This window comes from Ranitomeya variabilis, chromosome 1, assembly GCF_051348905.1.
Source record: "Ranitomeya variabilis isolate aRanVar5 chromosome 1, aRanVar5.hap1, whole genome shotgun sequence".
NCBI classification, from domain to species: Eukaryota; Metazoa; Chordata; class Amphibia; order Anura; family Dendrobatidae; genus Ranitomeya; species Ranitomeya variabilis.
The window spans coordinates 171,055,334-171,073,283 of record NC_135232.1 but is presented as its reverse complement, the minus strand read 5'-3'; the positions used below and the strand labels follow the sequence as shown (position 1 = coordinate 171,073,283).

Below are 17,950 nucleotides of genomic sequence, written 5' to 3'. Positions count from 1 at the left end.
ATAGCATCCTTGGCACCGGAACCTGCCGCTTTCACTGCCGAGGACAGCCGCGATGTCGGAAGGTGAGAATAACCTTTTTTATGATTATTATTATTTGCAACATTAGATCTTTTTACTATTGATGCTGCATACGCAGAATCAATAGTAAAAAGTTGGGGACACACAGGGTTAATAGCTGCGTTAACGGAGTGCGTTACCCGCGGCATAACGCGGTCCGTTACCGCTGGCATTAACCCTGTGTGAGCGGTGACTGGATGGGAGTATGCGGGCGCCGGGCACTGACTGCAGGGGAGTAGGGAGGGACTAATCGGGACTGTGCCCGTCGCTGATTGGTCGCGGCAGCCATGACAGGCAGCTGGCGAGACCAATCAGTGACGCGGGATTTCCGTGACGGAAGTTCCAGACAGAAAGACAGACAGACGGAAGTACCCCTTAGACAATAATATATATATATATATATATATATATATATATATATATATATATATATATATATATATATATATATATATATATATATATATATATATATATATATATATATTTCGCAAAAAATTGGAACAGCACAACTCCTATACTTAGCTTCGGGTGCAATGCCCACAGACCACCCGTCCACCGGTCGTCTCCAATCAATATATCCAAAAAAGCAGGCAGCACTCCATTTTCTTAAAGTATGCAGGATTTTAATGAACCCACATGTCTCTGCGACGTTTCGGCTCAACTGAGCCTTTCTCAAGCCTGGAGTGCTGCCTGCTTTTTTGTATGTATGTATATATGTATATATATATATATATATATATATATATATATATATATATATATATATATATATATATATATATATATATATATATATATATATATATATATATATATATTTATAATATACACAACTTCCTTCTCACCCACATTGGTCTTTGTCGTCCTTTCTCATTCTCGGGTCCTGGGACCTTGAGGGTTCTGCGTAGGATCTTAGCTGTTCCCAGCATTGCTGTTTTCTGGACAGAGAGCTCATATGTTGCTCCTGGGATCTCTTGTAGCCATTTTCCCAATTTAATAAATCATAATTTATTTTTCCACAGAGTAGAACCCCAGTCTCCCTTGTCGTAGGCTGTGCACTTAACCATTACACTATAATGCATTACGCACATCCTTTTTTTACTTTTTAAAAATTACAAAAAGGAAAATAGGCCAATGCAAATGTTGGGGCACCCTGCATGGTTAGTACCAAGTAGCACCTCTTTCTCTGATCGCCCATGACGGCACCACGGAGAGAGGGGATCCGCCCACCAAGGACAGGAAACCTACGGATAAAAAGGCGGTACCACTCTCCCGCATCAGTTGGTTTCCTGTCCTTGATGGGAGACCTATGGACTTACCAGATCGACGTGGGAATTCCGGGGCCATCTAGTCCGGTTCAGGCAGCTGGGGTCCCTCTGCCTCGGCTAAGGTGGTGACCCGAAGCGCCACCGCGAAGGGCTAGTGGGCCTCTAGGGTGTGCGGGGGAGGTGACAAGGAGTTCGCGGTCACCTCCCCAGGTAAGATGCAGCAGGCAACATCCAGGGGGGTCCCTCTGTGGTTGCGGGAGGTGCGGCGGCCCTCCCCCCAAAAAAGCTGGCGTCAGTCTGCACACTGCACCGCCATCGGGCATGCAGAGCCGCACACTAAGGACTGCATAGGACCGGAGGCGCCGGTCAGCAGCGCCATATATGCACTCCCGGCGCCATCTTGCAAGTTCGGCGCATGCCCGGGATTAAGCTGGTCTCGCGAGGCGCCGGCGAAGCGCTCGTACCGCTTCTGCGCAGGCGCCGCTTGGATCCGACGGCGCAGGCGCCGGCGTTCGGCGCTCCTCGCCATCAGCCGGGCGCTACTGCGCAGGCGCCGGCGTTCGGCGTCAGCCGGGCGCTACTGCGCAGGCGCCGGCGTTCGATCAGCCGGGCGCTACTGCGCAGGCGCGGATAAGAAGAAAAAAAAAAAAAAAAAAAAGCGGCGCGAAGGCTTTAAATGGGGAAAGCTACTTCCTCCTAGCGGCTCCGCAAATATATCAGCAGAAGCCTCAAAAAAAGCTGCTCGCAACTACATCATAGTGTTGTCAAAGCAGTAACTGCAGACCAGCAGCAATATGAGCGACCCGGCATCTCCCTTGCCAGAATCATCTCCACCTATAGCAGCGCCACAGCAGCAGCAGCAGCAAAAAAGGCGACAGCAGCGCCAGGACACCAGCAACGAACGCCAGAGGTCCCAACGCAGTAAGGGGTCCAGTACGGCGTCGGGGAAAAAGCCAGAGGCAGAGAATCCCCAATCGGTATTTATGGGTCCTGGAGGTGGTAAGTGGATCTTCGTGAAAGTCAGAGACAGTAAGGTTATTATTTGTCTCTTTTAGGGGAGGAAGAGCGTAGGCAAAACAAAGCATAGAATTTGTGCCATCTGCAGAGAAGATCTTCCACCTGCCTGGGAGAAGACGCTGTGTAATACTTGCATACAGCAGACAGTATCTGAAAGTCTGCCAGGGTTTGCAACCGACTTAAAAAACCTGATTAAAGAGCAAGTAGAAGACACCCTTAGATCCCTAAAAAAGGGGAAAAAACGGAGAAAGACCAAGGATAGGTCTCCATCTCCGGTCTCAAAATCTGACAGCGACAGTGCAAGCTCAGTATCCTCCGACTCCTCCTCCTCCTCATCGGCATCATCCACTTCTTCCTCGGGGGGGCACAACTGTTTCCCTCTAGAGGACACCGATGGCCTTATAAAGGCGGTGAGAAGTACTATGGGATTAGTAGACTCCCACCCCAAAAAATCGGTACAGGACATCATGTTCGGGGGCCTAGAACAAAAAAAGAGGAGAGTTTTTCCACTTAATGATGCAATTGCAGCTTTAATCAAAAAAGAATGGAAAAAGCCCATGAAAAAGTCTCTCTTAACTCCCAAAAGGAAATACCCTTTTGAGGACGAATCCTGCTCCTTTTGGGAAAAAGCCCCCAAATTAGATGTGGCTATAGCCAAAGCATCAAAAAAATTCGCACTCCCGTTTGAAGACATGGGGGTACTAAAAGACCCTATGGACAAGAAGGCGGACGCCTTCCTCAAAGGCTCTTGGGAGGCAGCAGGGGGGGGCTTAAAACCTGCAGTAGCAGCGGCGTGTACATCTCGCTCCCTAATGATTTGGCTAAACCAACTAGAGGGTCAATTAAAAGGGAAGACTTCCCGAGACTCCATACTGAATACTTTACCAGTGATGAGAGGAGCCGCGGCTTTCCTGGCTGACGCCTCGGCCGACTCAATCAGACTAGCCGCTAGGACAGCAGCACTGGCTAATGCAGCCAGGCGCGCCCTCTGGCTTAAGAACTGGCCAGGCGACCTCCAAACTAAGACAAGACTGTGTACCATCCCCTGTGAAGGAGAATTCTTGTTTGGCTCCACTTTAGATGACATTTTAGAAAAAGCTGGGGACAAGAAAAAGTCCTTTCCTCCCTTGGGCCTCCCCTCTTACCGGAAGCCCTTTCGGAGCAAGAGGTTTTTCCGAAAGAACCCGGGGAGAGGCCAGGGGAAATGGGAGGATAAGAGGAACAAAAACAAGGGGTTTATCTTTAATAAAAACCCCAATGATAACAAGAAACCTCCGCAATGAAGGTTCGCCCCAGGTGGGAGGGAGGCTGTCTCGCTTTCTCCCAGCCTGGAAAAAGATTACCTCCAGTCAATGGATACTGAACATTATAGAATCAGGACTGAGGTTAACATTCAAGAGATACCCTCGTCCCTCTTTTACGATGACATCTACGAGGTCTTCAGTAGAGGAACAGCTGGCACTAGAAAGAGAAGTCATCGGGTTAGTAGAAAAGAGAGTCCTACTGGAGGTCCCCCCTCAAGAAAGAGGACAAGGATATTATTCCCCTCTATTTCTGAGAAGAAAACCAGACGGGTCTTTCAGAACCATCATAAATCTGAAAAGTCTAAACAACTACTTAGAGGTCCAGGCATTCAAAATGGAAACGATAAAGTCATCTATCAAGATGCTGTTTCCTCAATGCTTCATGGTGGTCCTAGACCTAAAGGACGCATATTATCACGTCCCAATACACAAGGATCACCAAAGATTCCTCAGGATGGCGGTTCACATCAGAGGAGTCCTAAGCCACTTCCAGTTCTCAGCTCTGCCTTTTGGTCTAGCCATAGCACCGAGGATTTTCACAAAACTGATTGCGGAGGTAATGGCCCACCTCAGAGAAGAAAATACCTTGATCGTACCATATCTGGACGATTTTCTGGTAATAGGCTCCTCCCCGCAGCACTGCGAGCAACAACTGGCAATTGTGATTCATTCCCTAAAAGAACTAGGCTGGCTAATAAACATAGAAAAATCCAGACTAATACCTTCTCAAGTTCAGGAGTACCTAGGTCTCACCCTAGACTCCATAAAAATGGAATGTCGGCTACCGGAGAACAAAATACAAAAACTAAAAAGTTTGGTATCGAGGGTTCAGTCTCTCCCCTCCATAACACTCCGTCAGGGTATGTCCCTCCTAGGCTCCATGACCTCTTGCATCCCCGCAGTCCAGTGGGCCCAATTACATTCGAGAGACCTCCAATGGCAGATATTGTCGGAACAAACCCGTCTAGGAGAGCATTTAGACGGGCGGTTAATTCTATCTCCTCGTACCAGCCACTCTCTGACATGGTGGAAATCGCAGGAAAATCTTTCCCAGGGGGTCCCGTGGGTAATTCAGATCTCAAAAGTCCTGACTACGGACGCAAGCCCTTCAGGGTGGGGAGCTCATTTAGACGATCTGGTAGCCCAGGGCACCTGGTCTCCGTCCCTAGCAGACAAATCCTCCAATATGAAGGAACTTCTGGCAGTCAAATTTGCCCTTCAGAAATTCTTGAAAGTCCTTCACTCTCATCACGTAAGAGTGATGTCGGACAACCGGGTGGTAGTATCTTACCTCAATCACCAGGGGGGCACCCGTTCCAAAAATCTAATGGAAGTGACCAACTCAATCCTGCAAATAGCCGAGAGCAACCTCCTATCCATAACAAGTCTACACATAAAAGGGGAAGACAACTACAAAGCGGACTTCCTCAGTCGGTCCAGCCTAAAACAGGGAGAATGGGAACTAAATCAGGCAATATTTACCCAGATCACAGAGAAATGGGGTGTTCCCAAAATAGATCTCTTTGCGAGTCACCTAAACAAAAAAGTAACCTCCTTCTGCTCCCTATCTCCCCTGGGGAACCCAGTAGTTGTGGACGCTTTTCTGATGTCTTGGAGCCATCATCTGCTCTATGCCTTTCCTCCTCTCATTCTGATTCCAGCAGTGCTGAGGAAGATTCGGGAGGACGGGGCGCTGGTTATCTTAATTGCCCCGTTCTGGCCGAAGAGACCTTGGTTCTCATGGATGAGAAAGATGTCAATGTCCGACCCCTGGGTATTACCAGACCTTCAGGATCTATTGTCACAGGGCCCAGTCTGTCATCCAAGGGTCAAGAACTTGCACTTGACAGCTTGGCTCTTGAAAGGAAGCTGCTAAAAGACAGGGGGTTCTCCCCAGGGCTAATCTCAACCTTATTACAAAGTAGGAAGCCAGTTACAACGAAACAATATGGCAAGATATGGAAAAAGTTTTTGTCTTCATCAGGCGAAAAAGTAGGGAAAGAAATTCCCCTTAATTCCATATTAGAATTCCTACAAAATGGGTTGGAGATGGGGCTGGCCACTAGTACCCTGAAAGTTCACGTGGCAGCATTGGGGGCCCTATTCAATTTTGATTTAGCTTCAAATAGGTGGGTCGCTAGATTCATAAAAGCAGCAGGAAGATCAAGGCCTCTTCCGACAAAAATCGTTCCTCAATGGGACTTAAACTTAGTCCTTAAAGCCCTGACCAACCCACCATTCGAACCATTACACGAAGCTTCATTAAAAAACCTATCTCTCAAAACCGCTCTGTTAGTCGCCCTCACTTCTGCCCGTAGGGTCAGCGACTTACAGGCTCTTTCGGCTAACCCTCCTTACACACAATTTCTAGAGGATAGGGTCATTTTAAAAACAGACCCAGCATATCTCCCGAAAGTGGCTTCAAAGTTTCACAGGTCTCAAGAGATTTCTCTCCCTTCCTTCTGTCCCAACCCTGTAAATAGGAAGGAACAAACATTACATACACTAGATGTACGAAGATGTCTCTTACGTTACCTAGAAGTCACTAAGGAGAGTAGGGAGGATGCCTCTCTGTTTGTGTGTTTCCAGGGTCCCCGGAAGGGGAAAAAAGCATCGAAAGCCACCATAGCAAGATGGATTACGGATGCCATCAGTCTTTCGTATTCGGCAAGTGGGATGTCCGTTCCCGGGGAGGTTAAGGCTCACTCAACAAGGGCAGTGGCATCTTCCTGGGCGGAGAAGGCCGGAGTTCCTATAGACCAGATATGTAGAGCTGCTACCTGGTCCTCACCATCTACATTCTATAGGCACTATAGATTGGACCTAAACTCCTCTTCGGACCTTACCTTCGGTAAAAGGGTTCTGGAAGCGGTGGTCCCTCCCTGAATGTACTATCTATGCAATTCTCTCCGTGGTGCCGTCATGGGCGATCAGAGAAAAATATAGTTCTTACCGATAACGGTATTTCTCTGAGCCCATGACGGCACCCGTACATTCCCTCCCTTCACCTATGGGTGCTCACATTAAATAGTGCCACGATTTATTCATAGTTTACTAATAGTTTTTAAGTCACGCGGTATCTCGTTATGCTAAACAAGTTAAAGTTAACAAATGTTTTAGTAGTCTCCCATCATTTTCTATGTAAAACAACTGATGCGGGAGAGTGGTACCGCCTTTTTATCCGTAGGTTTCCTGTCCTTGGTGGGCGGATCCCCTCTCTCCGTGGTGCCGTCATGGGCTCAGAGAAATACCGTTATCGGTAAGAACTATATTTTTTGACAGTATCACCGCTTGTAAATTCTTTTTCTAGCCGTCCAAGGGTCTTCCAATACTTTGAGGTATTTTCATACATTCCTCTAGTCCTGTGAGATTTCTGGGTTGTCTTTCATGCACTTCTATTTTGAGGTCTACGCATAGATAGCCGTTGCAAAACCTTCAGCTTGCGTCTTTTGAGGTAGTCTATTGTGTGTTTCGTATCTTTATCCATTTGTAGAAGCCATCACCTTTTCAACCTCAGCTTTTTTACAGATTGTGTTATAGGGCAGCACGGTGGCGCAGTGGTTAGCCCTGCAGCCTTGTAGCGCTGAGGTCCTGGGTTCAAATCCCACCTTGGACAACATCTGCAAGGAGTTTGTATGTTCTTACCCATGTTTGCGTGGGTTTCCTGCGGGTTCTCCGGTTTCCTCCCACATTCCAAAAAACATACTGATAGGGAATTTAGATTGTGAGCCCCATTGGGGACAGTGATGATAATGTGTGCAAACTGTAAAGCGCTGCGGAATATGTTAGCGCTATATAAAAATAAAGATTATTATTATGATGTTACCATCAAGAATTATGTTGAAATTTAATTGAATCCATTCTGCCTTCTACCTGTGAATTGTTCCCCGTGCCATTGGCTTCAACACAACCCCAAAGCATGGTTGATACACCCCTATGCATAATGGTTGGCGAGATGTTTTTTCTGAAATTCTGGGCCCTTTTTTCTCCACTCATGACCGTGATCATTGTAGCCAAAGAGTTCTGTTTTAACCTCCTATGCCCACAGGACTTGTTTCCAAAATGCTTCAGGCTTGTTTAGATGCTGTTTTGCATATTTCTGACACTGAAATTTTATGGTGAGGATGCAGGAGATTTTTTTCTTCTCATGACTTTTCCATGAAGGCCATAGTTGTGCAGGTGTTTCTGAACAGTAGAGATTACAATGTAACAGAACTCTAGAGTCTGCTAAATCTTTTTGAAGGTCATTTGCAGTGAAGTGAGGGTTCTGATTTGCCTAGCAATCTTAGGGTACCGTCTCACAAAACGATTTACCAACGAACACGACCAGCGATACGACCTGGCCGTGATCATTGGTAAGTCGTTGTGTGATCGCTGGGGAGCTGTCACACAGACCGCTCTCCAGCGACCAACGATGCCGAGGTCCCCGGGTAACCAGGGTAAACATCGGGTTACTAAGCGCAGGGCCGCGCTTAGTAACCCGATGTTTACCCTGGTTACCGTCGTAAATGTAAAAAAAAAAAAAAAAAACGTACATACTCACATTCCGGTGTCCTTCAGGTCCCTTGCCGTCTGCTTCCCGCTCTGACTGAGTGCCGCCATAAAGTGAAAGCAGATCACAGCGGTGACGTCACCGCTGTGCTCTGCTCCGGCAGTCAGTCAGAGCGGGAAGCAGACGGCAAGGGACCTGAAGGACACCGGAATGTGAGTATGTACGGTTTGTTTGTTTTTTACTTTTACGCTGGTAACCACGGTAAACATCGGGTTACTAAGCGTGGCCCTGCGCTTAGTAACCTGATGTTTACCCTGGTTACAAGCGAACGCATCGCTGGATCGGTGTCACACACACCGATCCAGCGATGACAGCGGGAGATCCAGCGACAAAAGAAAGTTCCAAACGATCTGCTACGACGTACGATTCTCAGCAGGGTCCCTGATCGCCGCTGCGTGTCAGACACAGCGATATCGTATGGATATCGCTGGAACGTCACGGATCGTACCGTCGTAGCGACCAAAGTGCCACTGTGAGACGGTACCCTTACAAACAACTCATTGAAATTTTCCTTGGTCTTCCAGACCTTATCTTAACCTCCACTGTTCCTGTTAACCCCTTCCCGACCTGTGACACAGCGTATGCATCATGAAAGTCGGTGCCAATCCGACCTGTGACGCATATGCTGTGTCACAGAATGATCGCGTCCCTGCAGATCGGGTGAAAGGGTTAACTCCTATTTCACCCGATCTGCAGGGAGAGGGGGAGTTGTACTTCAGCCCAGGGGGGGTGGCTTTGCCCCCACGTGGCTACGATCGCTCTGATTGGCTGTTGAAAGTGCAACAGCCAATCAGAGCAAGTTGCAATATTTCACCTATGAAAATGGTGAAATATTGCAATCCAGCCATGGCCGATGCTGCAATAATATAATAATAATAATAATAATTTTTATTTATATAGCGCCAACATATTCCGCAGCGCTTTACAACTTATAGAGGGGACTTGTACAGGCAATAGACATTACAGCATAACAGAAATCACAGTTCAAAACAGATACCAGGAGGAATGAGGGCCCTGCTCGCAAGCTTACAAACTATGAGGAAAAGGGGAGACACGAGAGGTGGATGGTAACAATTGCTTTAGTTGCTTTAATATCATCGGCCATGGCTGGAAATCCTGATCTACCCCCCCCCCCCCCCCCCCCCCACCGCCCCCGATCTCCTCCCCAGTCCTCCGTTCTGTCCGGTCCCCCCGTCCTCCGATCCACCACCCCCTCATACTTACCGAGCCTCCCGAAGTCGGTCCGTCTTCTCCTTGGGCGCCACCATCTTCCAAAATGGCGGGCGCATGCGTTCCATGTACATTTTGATCACTATGGTAAACTTATCACAGCGATCAAAATAAAAAATAGTAAATGACCCCCCCCCCCCCTTTATCACCCCCATAGGTAGGGACAATAATAAAATAAAGAAAATATTTTTTTTTTCCACTAGGGTTAGGGGTAGGGTTAGGGTTAGAACTAGGGTTAGCGTTAGAATTAGGCTATGTGCACACTGTGCGGATTTGGCTGCGGATCCGCAGCGGATTGGCCGCTGCGGATTCATAGCAGTGTTCCATCAGGTTTACAGTACCATGTAAACCTATGGAAAACCAAATCCGCTGTGCTCATGGTGCGGAAAATACCGCGCGGAAATGCTGCGCTGTATTTTCCGCAGTATGTCAATTCTTTGTGCGGATTTCGCAGCGTTTTACAGCTGTTCCTCAATAGGAATCCGCAGGTGAAATCCGCATAAAAAACACTGGAAATCCGCGGTAAATCCGCAGGTAAAACACAGTGCCTTTTACCTGCGGATTTTTCAAAAATGGTGCAGAAAAATCTCACACGAATCCACAACGTGGGCACATAGCCTTAGGGTTAGGGTTGGAATTAGGGCTAGGGTTGGAAATAGGATTAAGAATAGGCTTGTGGTTAGGGTTAGGGGTGTGTTGGGGTTAAAGTTGTGGTTGGGATTAGGGTTGTGGTTAGGGGTGGGTTGGGTTGTGATTAGGGTTATGGCTAGAGTTGGGATTAGGGTTAGGGGTGTGTTGGGGTTAGGGTTGGGATTAGGGGTGTGTTGGGGTTAGTGTTGGAGTTAGAATTGAGGGGTTTCCACTGTTTAGGCACATCAGGGGTCTCCAAACGCAACGTGGCGCCACCATTGATTCCAGCCAATCTTGCGTTCAAAAAGTCAAATGGTGCTCCCTCCCTTCCGAGCCCCGACGTGTACCCAAACAGTGGTTTACCCCCACATATGGGGTACCAGCGTACTCAGGACAAACTGGGCAACAATTTTCAGGGTCCAATTTCTCCTGTTACCCTTGCGAAAATAAAACATTGCTTGCTAAAACATAATTTTAGAGGAATGAAAAATGATTTTTTATTTTCACGGCTCTGAGTTATAAACTTCTGTGAAGCACTTGGGGGTTCAAAGTGCTCACTATACATCTAGATAAGTTCCTTGGGGGGTCTAGTTTCCAAAATGGGGTCATTTGTGGGGGGGTTTCTACTGTTTAGGCACATCAGGGGCTCTGCAAATGGAATGTGACGCACGCAGACCACTCCATCAAAGCCTGCATTTCAAAACGTCACTACCTCCCTTCCGAGCCCCGACTTGTGCCCAAACAGTGGTTTACCCCCACATATGGGGTATCAGCGTACTCAGGAGAAACTGGACAACAACTTTTGGGGTCCAATTTCTCCTGCTACCCTTGGGAAAATAAAAAATTGTGGGCTAAAAAATCATTTTTGAGAAAAGAAAAATTATTTTTTATTTTCATGGCTCTGCGTTATAAACTTCTGTGAAGCACTTGGGGGTTCAAAGTGCTCACCACACATCTAGATTAGTTCCTTGGGGGGTCTAGTTTCCAAAATGGGGTCACTTGTGGGGAAGCTCCAATGTTTTAGGCACACGGGGGCTCTCCAAACGCGACATGGCTAAAGATTGGAGCCAATTTTTCATTCAAAAAGTCAAATGGCGCTCCTTCCCTTCCGAGCCCTGCCGTACGCCCAAACAGTGGTTTACCCCCACATATGAGGTATCAGCGTACTCAGGACAAATTGGACAACAACGTCCGTGGTCCAGTTTCTCCTTTTACCCTTGGGAAAATAAAAAAAAATGTTGCTAAAAGATCATTTTTGTGACTAAAAAGTTAAATGTTCATTTTTTACTTCCATGTTGCTTCTGCTGCTGTGAGACACCTGAAGGGTTAATAAACTTCTTGAATGTGGTTTTGAGCACCTTGAGGGGTGCAGTTTTTAGAATGGTGTCACTTTTGGGTATTTTCAGCCATATAGAACCCTCAAAATGACTTCAAATGTGAGGTGGTCCCTAAAAAAAATGGTTTTGTAAATTTTGTTGTAAAAATGAGAAATCACTGGTCAAATTTTAACCCTTATAACTTCCTAGCAAAAAAAAAATGTGTTTCCAAAATTGTGCTGATGTAAAGTAGACATGTGGGAAACGTTATTTATTAACTATTTTGTGTCACATAACTCTCTGGTTTAACAGAATAAAAATTAAAAATGTGAAAATTGCGAAATTTTCAAAATTTTCGCCAAATTTCCGTTTTTTTCACAAACTCAGAAATTATCGACCTAAATTTACCACTAACATGAAGCCCAATATGTCACGAAAAAACAATCTCAGAATCGCTAGGATCCGTTGAAGCGTTCCTGAGTTATTACCTCATAAAGGGACACTGGTCAGAATTGCAAAAAACGGCAAGGTCATTAAGGCCAAAATAGGCTGGGTCATGAAGGGGTTAACTGCCATTTCTTAATTACATTTCAAACTGGGAAGGGCAACTTTGCTATCGTCTTATAGCCTTCTCCTGCTTTGTGGGCCTCCACCATTTTCAGAGTGCTAGGCAGCTGCTTAGAAGAACCCATGGCTGCTGTTTTTGGCACAAGGTTAGAGGAGGTTGGGTTTTTATAAAGCTGGGAAATTTGCATCACCTTGCCTTTCCTAACAATGATAGTGAACAAGCCATAACCCTAACAGGCTAAGGTCTGAAACCTTCATCAAAGTTATCTGAGCACATAAATCTCCAAGGGTGCCCAAACTTTTGCATTTGCCCATTTTCATTTTTAAAATGTAAAAACTGACATTATTTTGCCTAAGGCTAGGTTCACATTGTGTTAATGGCAATGCTCTGACGGCATCTTACATAGCGGCACTAACGCTATGTAACGGATGCGTTAGCACACCCATTGACTGTCATTATGTAGCGCATTGCTAACGCATGTCATAATCGGCAAGCGTTAGCGATGTGCCGTCATTATGTGACGGACCCTCGGATGCGGTCTGCAGCGTTTTGGGGTCTGCGCTAGCGCGATCACATAACACTATCTTTAAAAGGCACTTGCATTGTGCAGTCCGTTTAACGCATGCGTTGAACGGACTGCACTAATGCAATATGAACCTGGCCTTAAATACAAATGAATTATCTTTAACTTTAGGCCTTTTAGAGATCATTTAATCTTCAGCTTGCTTAACTGTTCACAATAACAGTAATTTTGACCAGGGGTGCCCAGACTTGTACATGCCACTGTAGTTGTTAATTAACAAACAGAGCAGATACTTGTCCTCCCCAGGTCCAGCTGCGGCCCTGCTGCTGTGCTCTGTATTTGACTGCAACAGTATTGTCACGTAGATAGCGCACACAACACTGCAGCCACAACACTGCAGCCAATCATTGAGCTCTGCAGCTCGTGCTGTCTGCAAGCGCTGGAGCCAGGAGAGGCGAGTAGTTGCTCTGTTTAATTTGCAAGTATAAAAGCATTTGGGGCCCACTTTTCTTAAAGTGGAAAACACTTTAAAATGGTAAAGTAGTTCACATTGTAAAATGAAAATAACAGGTACGCTCATTCTAGGCAGGCATTGTTTAACCCCTTACCGACCTCCGCCGTACTATTACTGTGGATGTCGGATCCCCTGCTTTGATGTGGGCTCTGACGCTGAGCCAACCTCAAAGCCGGGACATGTCCGCTGTTTTGAACAGCTGTCATGTGCCCGCAATAGCTGCGGGTGGCATCAGAAAATGGTGCAATTTTTAGCAAAGTTTGGAATTTTTTTTACCACTTAGATAAAAAGTAACCTAGACATGTTAGTAGTCTATGAACTCGTAATGACCTGGAGAATCAAAATGGCAGGTCACTTTTAGCATTTAGTGAACCTAGCAAAAAAGCCAAACAAAAAACAAGTGTGGGATTGTACTTTTTTGCAATTTCACGGCACTTGGAATTTTTTTCCCGTTTTCTGTTACACGACATGGTAAAACCAATGATGTCGTTCGAAAGTGCAACTTGTCCCGCAAGAAACAAGCCCTCACATGGCCATATTTACAGAAAAATAAAAAAGTTATGGCTCTGGGAAGGAGGGGAGTGAAAAACAAGGACGCAAAAACGGAAAAGGGCAAGGTCGTGAAGGGGGTTAAGCGTTGTCTGCCCCAGCGCTCGCATTACTTTATGCCACATGAGCCCTTCAGCCAATCAGCAGCAGCTTTGGGCTGCTGCAGTCTCACGACTAGAGAAGTCTCTGATTAGCTGCAGGGCTCACATGGCATAAGTGTCACGCAAGCCCCTGGAGACCTAGTGCTAGTACAGGACGTAAGTATATGTTACTTTTAATTTTACAAAGTGGACTACTTCTTAAAAGGGGTTATCCAGGTAATGGACAACCCCTTTAAGTCTTAAAGGGAATCTCTCACCCCCAAAATGAGGGTGAGGGAAGCCCACCGGCATCAGGGGCTTATCTACAGCATTCTGTAATGCTGTATATAAGCCCCCGGTGTATCCTAAAAGATGAGAAAAAAAGGTTAGATTATACTCACCTGGGCGGGCGCCCCCGATCCTATGGGCATCACGGTCCGGCGCCTCCCATCTTCATTAGATGATGTCCTCTTCTGGTCTTCAAAGGGAAAGGTCAGAGAGGCCCAGCGCCTGCGCACTGCACTACTTTGCTCTGCCCTCAACAGACAGGGCAGACAAAGTACGCCTGCGCCGGAGCCGCAGCCTGAAGACAAGAAGAGGACGTCATCTGATGAAGATAGGAGGCGCCGGACCAGCAGCGGGACCGCCCCTGGGTGAGTATAATCTAACCTCTTTTTCTCATCTTTCAGGATACATCGGGGGCTTATCTGCAGCATTACAGAATGCTGTAGCCCCTGATGCCGGTGGGCTTACCACACCCTCGATTTTGGGGGTGACAGATTCCCTTTAATCATTCAATTTTGAAAGCTGATACTTCTATATTTCACATTGCCTGTTTTTCAACCATATTGGAAAAATGGCTGCCCCAAGAAGAAACTGGTATTCCTCACTTCCAATGTGTGCTCTAACATTGTCCTTTTCTACAGGTCATCACCGGCGGCCATTATGATGTGGATTGCCGTCTTGAAGACGCTGATGGGAATGTGCTGTACAAGGAGATGAAGAAACAGTACGACAGCTTCACTTTCACAGCCTCTCGCAATGGAACCTACAAGTTCTGCTTCAGCAATGAGTTCTCCACCTTCACCCACAAGACTGTCTACTTTGACTTCCAAGTTGGTGAAGACCCTCCTCTCTTCCCCAGTGAGAACCGGGCCACAGCCCTGACACAGGTCAGACGCTCTCCTCTTCTTTTTAATTTGCTTTTATATTAATCAGTGAAGCCTATAAAGCATTTCACAACCAAACGCGTATAGTGAAATAATATCTGTGATATTGCTGCCATTTGCATTGTTACATGTTGTACAGCTGCATCCCACACATTTAGTGTATGTGAAGAAGTGGGATGCAGTAATGCCAATGAGCTGGCACTTCATCTTCTACCTGTGGAACAGACAGGACCATCAGCCCAAACAGTTACTACATTTGCCGTTCTATAAATGGATGGATGAAGTCTGTGTGCGTCTCTGCTAGATGCCCAGGAGACATTGATATTCGGCCAGGACTCAACCGTGACCGATCATTTCTGAGATCGCAGTAGAACACATAAACTTCTGATAGCCCTTGGGGGATAGGCCCATAACACCTTTGTCAGGGCAGCTTATGGTGTTTACTTTTGTTTTTTCCTCCTCTTATTACAAGGACCATAATATTTTCTTTTCCATCTACACAGCCCAGCCGTATGAGGGGTTGTCAGGATGAAGTGTAGTTTTGAGTTTAAATTGTTCATTCTACCATATAATGTACTGAAAAGCAGGTAAAATTCATGTGATGAATGCATAGAAAAATAATCTGTAATTTCTCTTGGAAGTTATAACTATATTTGCATTTTCTAATAAATATTTTTTTTTTCTTGCTTCTATATTGTACAGATGGAATCCGCTTGTGTTTCAATCCACGAAGCTCTGAAGTCGGTCATCGATTACCAGACACACTTCCGTTTACGAGAGGCGCAGGGCCGCAGCAGGGCAGAGGATCTGAACACCCGTGTAGCCTATTGGTCCGTCGGGGAGGCCATTATACTCCTAGTTGTCAGCATTGGACAGGTGTTTCTCCTCAAAAGCTTCTTTTCCGATAAAAGAACAACCACAACACGCGTTGGATCATAACCCAGAATTATTTGGATAGTTTTCTTTCTTTACACACTGTTGTCCCAACTGCAAATAATTTTTGTTTCTTTTTCCTGATATTGGTAAGGAAAAGACTGTATATATTGCTAAAGCTAGGTTTTACCTTTTAAACTCCACTATAGCCATCCCCTGAAAGAAAGAAAAAATATAAAAGGAATAAAAAAAAAAATGGTGTTAAGACATAACTTTATTTTTAACTGTCTGAAGGTTTGGTTTTTTTTTCCTAAGGGGATTTTAATTTTGATTTTTAATGTTAATTAGTGCGCAAGTGCTCTGTACTCGATTTTGCCTAGGGTGCTCGGGTATGCACAGAGTATCACGGGTGCTCGAGTGACATGTTCAAGTCCCCGCGGCTGCATAGATCGCTGCTGTTAGACAGCCACAAATCATGCGGCCATTGCTTGGCAAATATGGGCTGTCCCCGCATGTTTTGTGGCAGTCTAATAGCCGTGGGGATTCAAACATGTCACTCGTTGACCCGCGTTACTCTGTGCATACCCGAGCACCCTAGGCTAAGTCTAGTAACGAGCGCTTGTGCTCATCACTAATGTCAATATATTTTCCTCTGAAGGATGTTTTGTCCACTTGATGTTCTTTCAAAGCAAGTCTTTTTATGTTTAGTTCCGCGAGTGCATCTTCAGTGGTGTCCAGAGTGCGACCTAAGAAAGAGCCTCCAAGCATCGGCTAGTTTATCCGAAGCGTACATTCATAGTTGCACTCTAAGGCTTAGTTTAGCTCTTTCGGCCTAGTTATGGGGGCATAAATCTGCATTCTTCTACAGTTGGTGTATAGTAAAATGCTTTTGGGGTTTTTGCCCTTTTTTTTTTGGAACTGTATAAAACGTGTGTTCCATATAAATATAAGTTGTTCATTTTCATACATTTATTTGAAACTTGCCATAACCTGGGCCGGTTTCACACGAGTATGGACCACAATGTTAGTACTAGGACTCCTAGCTCTACACTCAACAGCCTCATACATGCCTGTGAGCATGGTGCGTTTTGATCAAGGGTCCTGTACTTGGACCGTGAATATCATGTGTTAAACTGGCCTACGGCTGAACGTATGTACAACGGACAGCACCGTCCCCAGTGTTGGTCAATTTGCCAGTGATTTTACAGATTAGTTTTTTAATGGCAGGCAGCTCCTGCACCCATGCACGAGGCAGACGAGCACATGGAGCTTCAAGTGGTCCCAGTCACGTACACAATTGACAAATGACTGGTCCGAGAATACATATACATAACCCGGCCCAAAGTTTATAGATCTGGATCGGGATGACAGGAAAACGGTTATGTCTGAATATGACGTAATTATTTTCTATATGTGCTTCTCTTGTTGTAAATATTGTTCATATTTGCCCCTCTTCCAAATTCTCACTTAATGATATTAACATTGGAGTCAATATATTTATGGGATGTGTTCATTGTAGTATCAGACATAACCACTATGGTTAACAGACAGGGTGTTTTTTGTTTTGTTTAGTTTTTTTTTTTTTACTTTCGGGTTAAAAATATTAGTTATGCCTCTATTCCAGGTCACTTTGACCTCATAAATTCAGCTGTTACCTAAATTTTCTCTCTGGATCACAGTTGGGCCTCGTTCAGATCTTATTCTGCTGTATGGTGCCTCCATGCATGAAAATGTTCATTTCTAGAAGTAACCCTAGGGAAGAATCTCTCCAATACGCCATCTGATGGGACATGGAAGCAGAGGCACGTGTAGGTATAGTCAGGTCCCACAGCTGTCTGGGTGCTGGATTACGACTCCATAAATCTCCAAAATTGTATAAAGGACTAATAAAGTCAATGAACATGAGCTCTTACATATGAAATAAGTTTTGCGTTGATATTTTGGCAACTTTTTTCAATATTCACCCAAATAAAGACTGGAAGTTATGTCTTTTTTTCCTATTTAAGAAAAAAGTAATATTTTTATGAACTGATAAATTTAAAGCATATTACAAAATGTCGCCATAAGTTTGCATTAGATTATAATTGTATTTGCATTAGATTATAATTGTAGCAGGAAGGGGGAAGCATTCCAAACAGTACAATTGGGGGGGGGGGGTTTGTGTTGATGAAATATGTAGACATAATTTTATCTTATTTAATTAGTCATGAAGGGGAAAGAATATCATTACTTTGCTGTGGGACGCTGCAGCCCGAGGCTTGGAACGAGAGGGGACAAGCTCTGTATTGGCTGGTATA

At 45.5% G+C, this 17,950-nt stretch overlaps 1 protein-coding gene across 1 annotated transcript in view; it reads left to right on the top strand.

Moving 5' to 3' along the window:
- The window catches only part of TMED7 (transmembrane p24 trafficking protein 7), a 30,259-nt gene extending 12,621 nt beyond the window's left edge, over window positions 1-17,638 (top strand). The window contains exons 3-4 of the mRNA XM_077290599.1: window positions 14,538-14,783; window positions 15,483-17,638. Of these exons, the coding sequence (XP_077146714.1) occupies window positions 14,538-14,783; window positions 15,483-15,719 (483 nt within the window). The 3' untranslated portion in view covers window positions 15,720-17,638. The remainder of the gene's footprint in view (window positions 1-14,537; window positions 14,784-15,482) is intronic.
- Window positions 17,639-17,950: the final 312 nt, after the last annotated feature.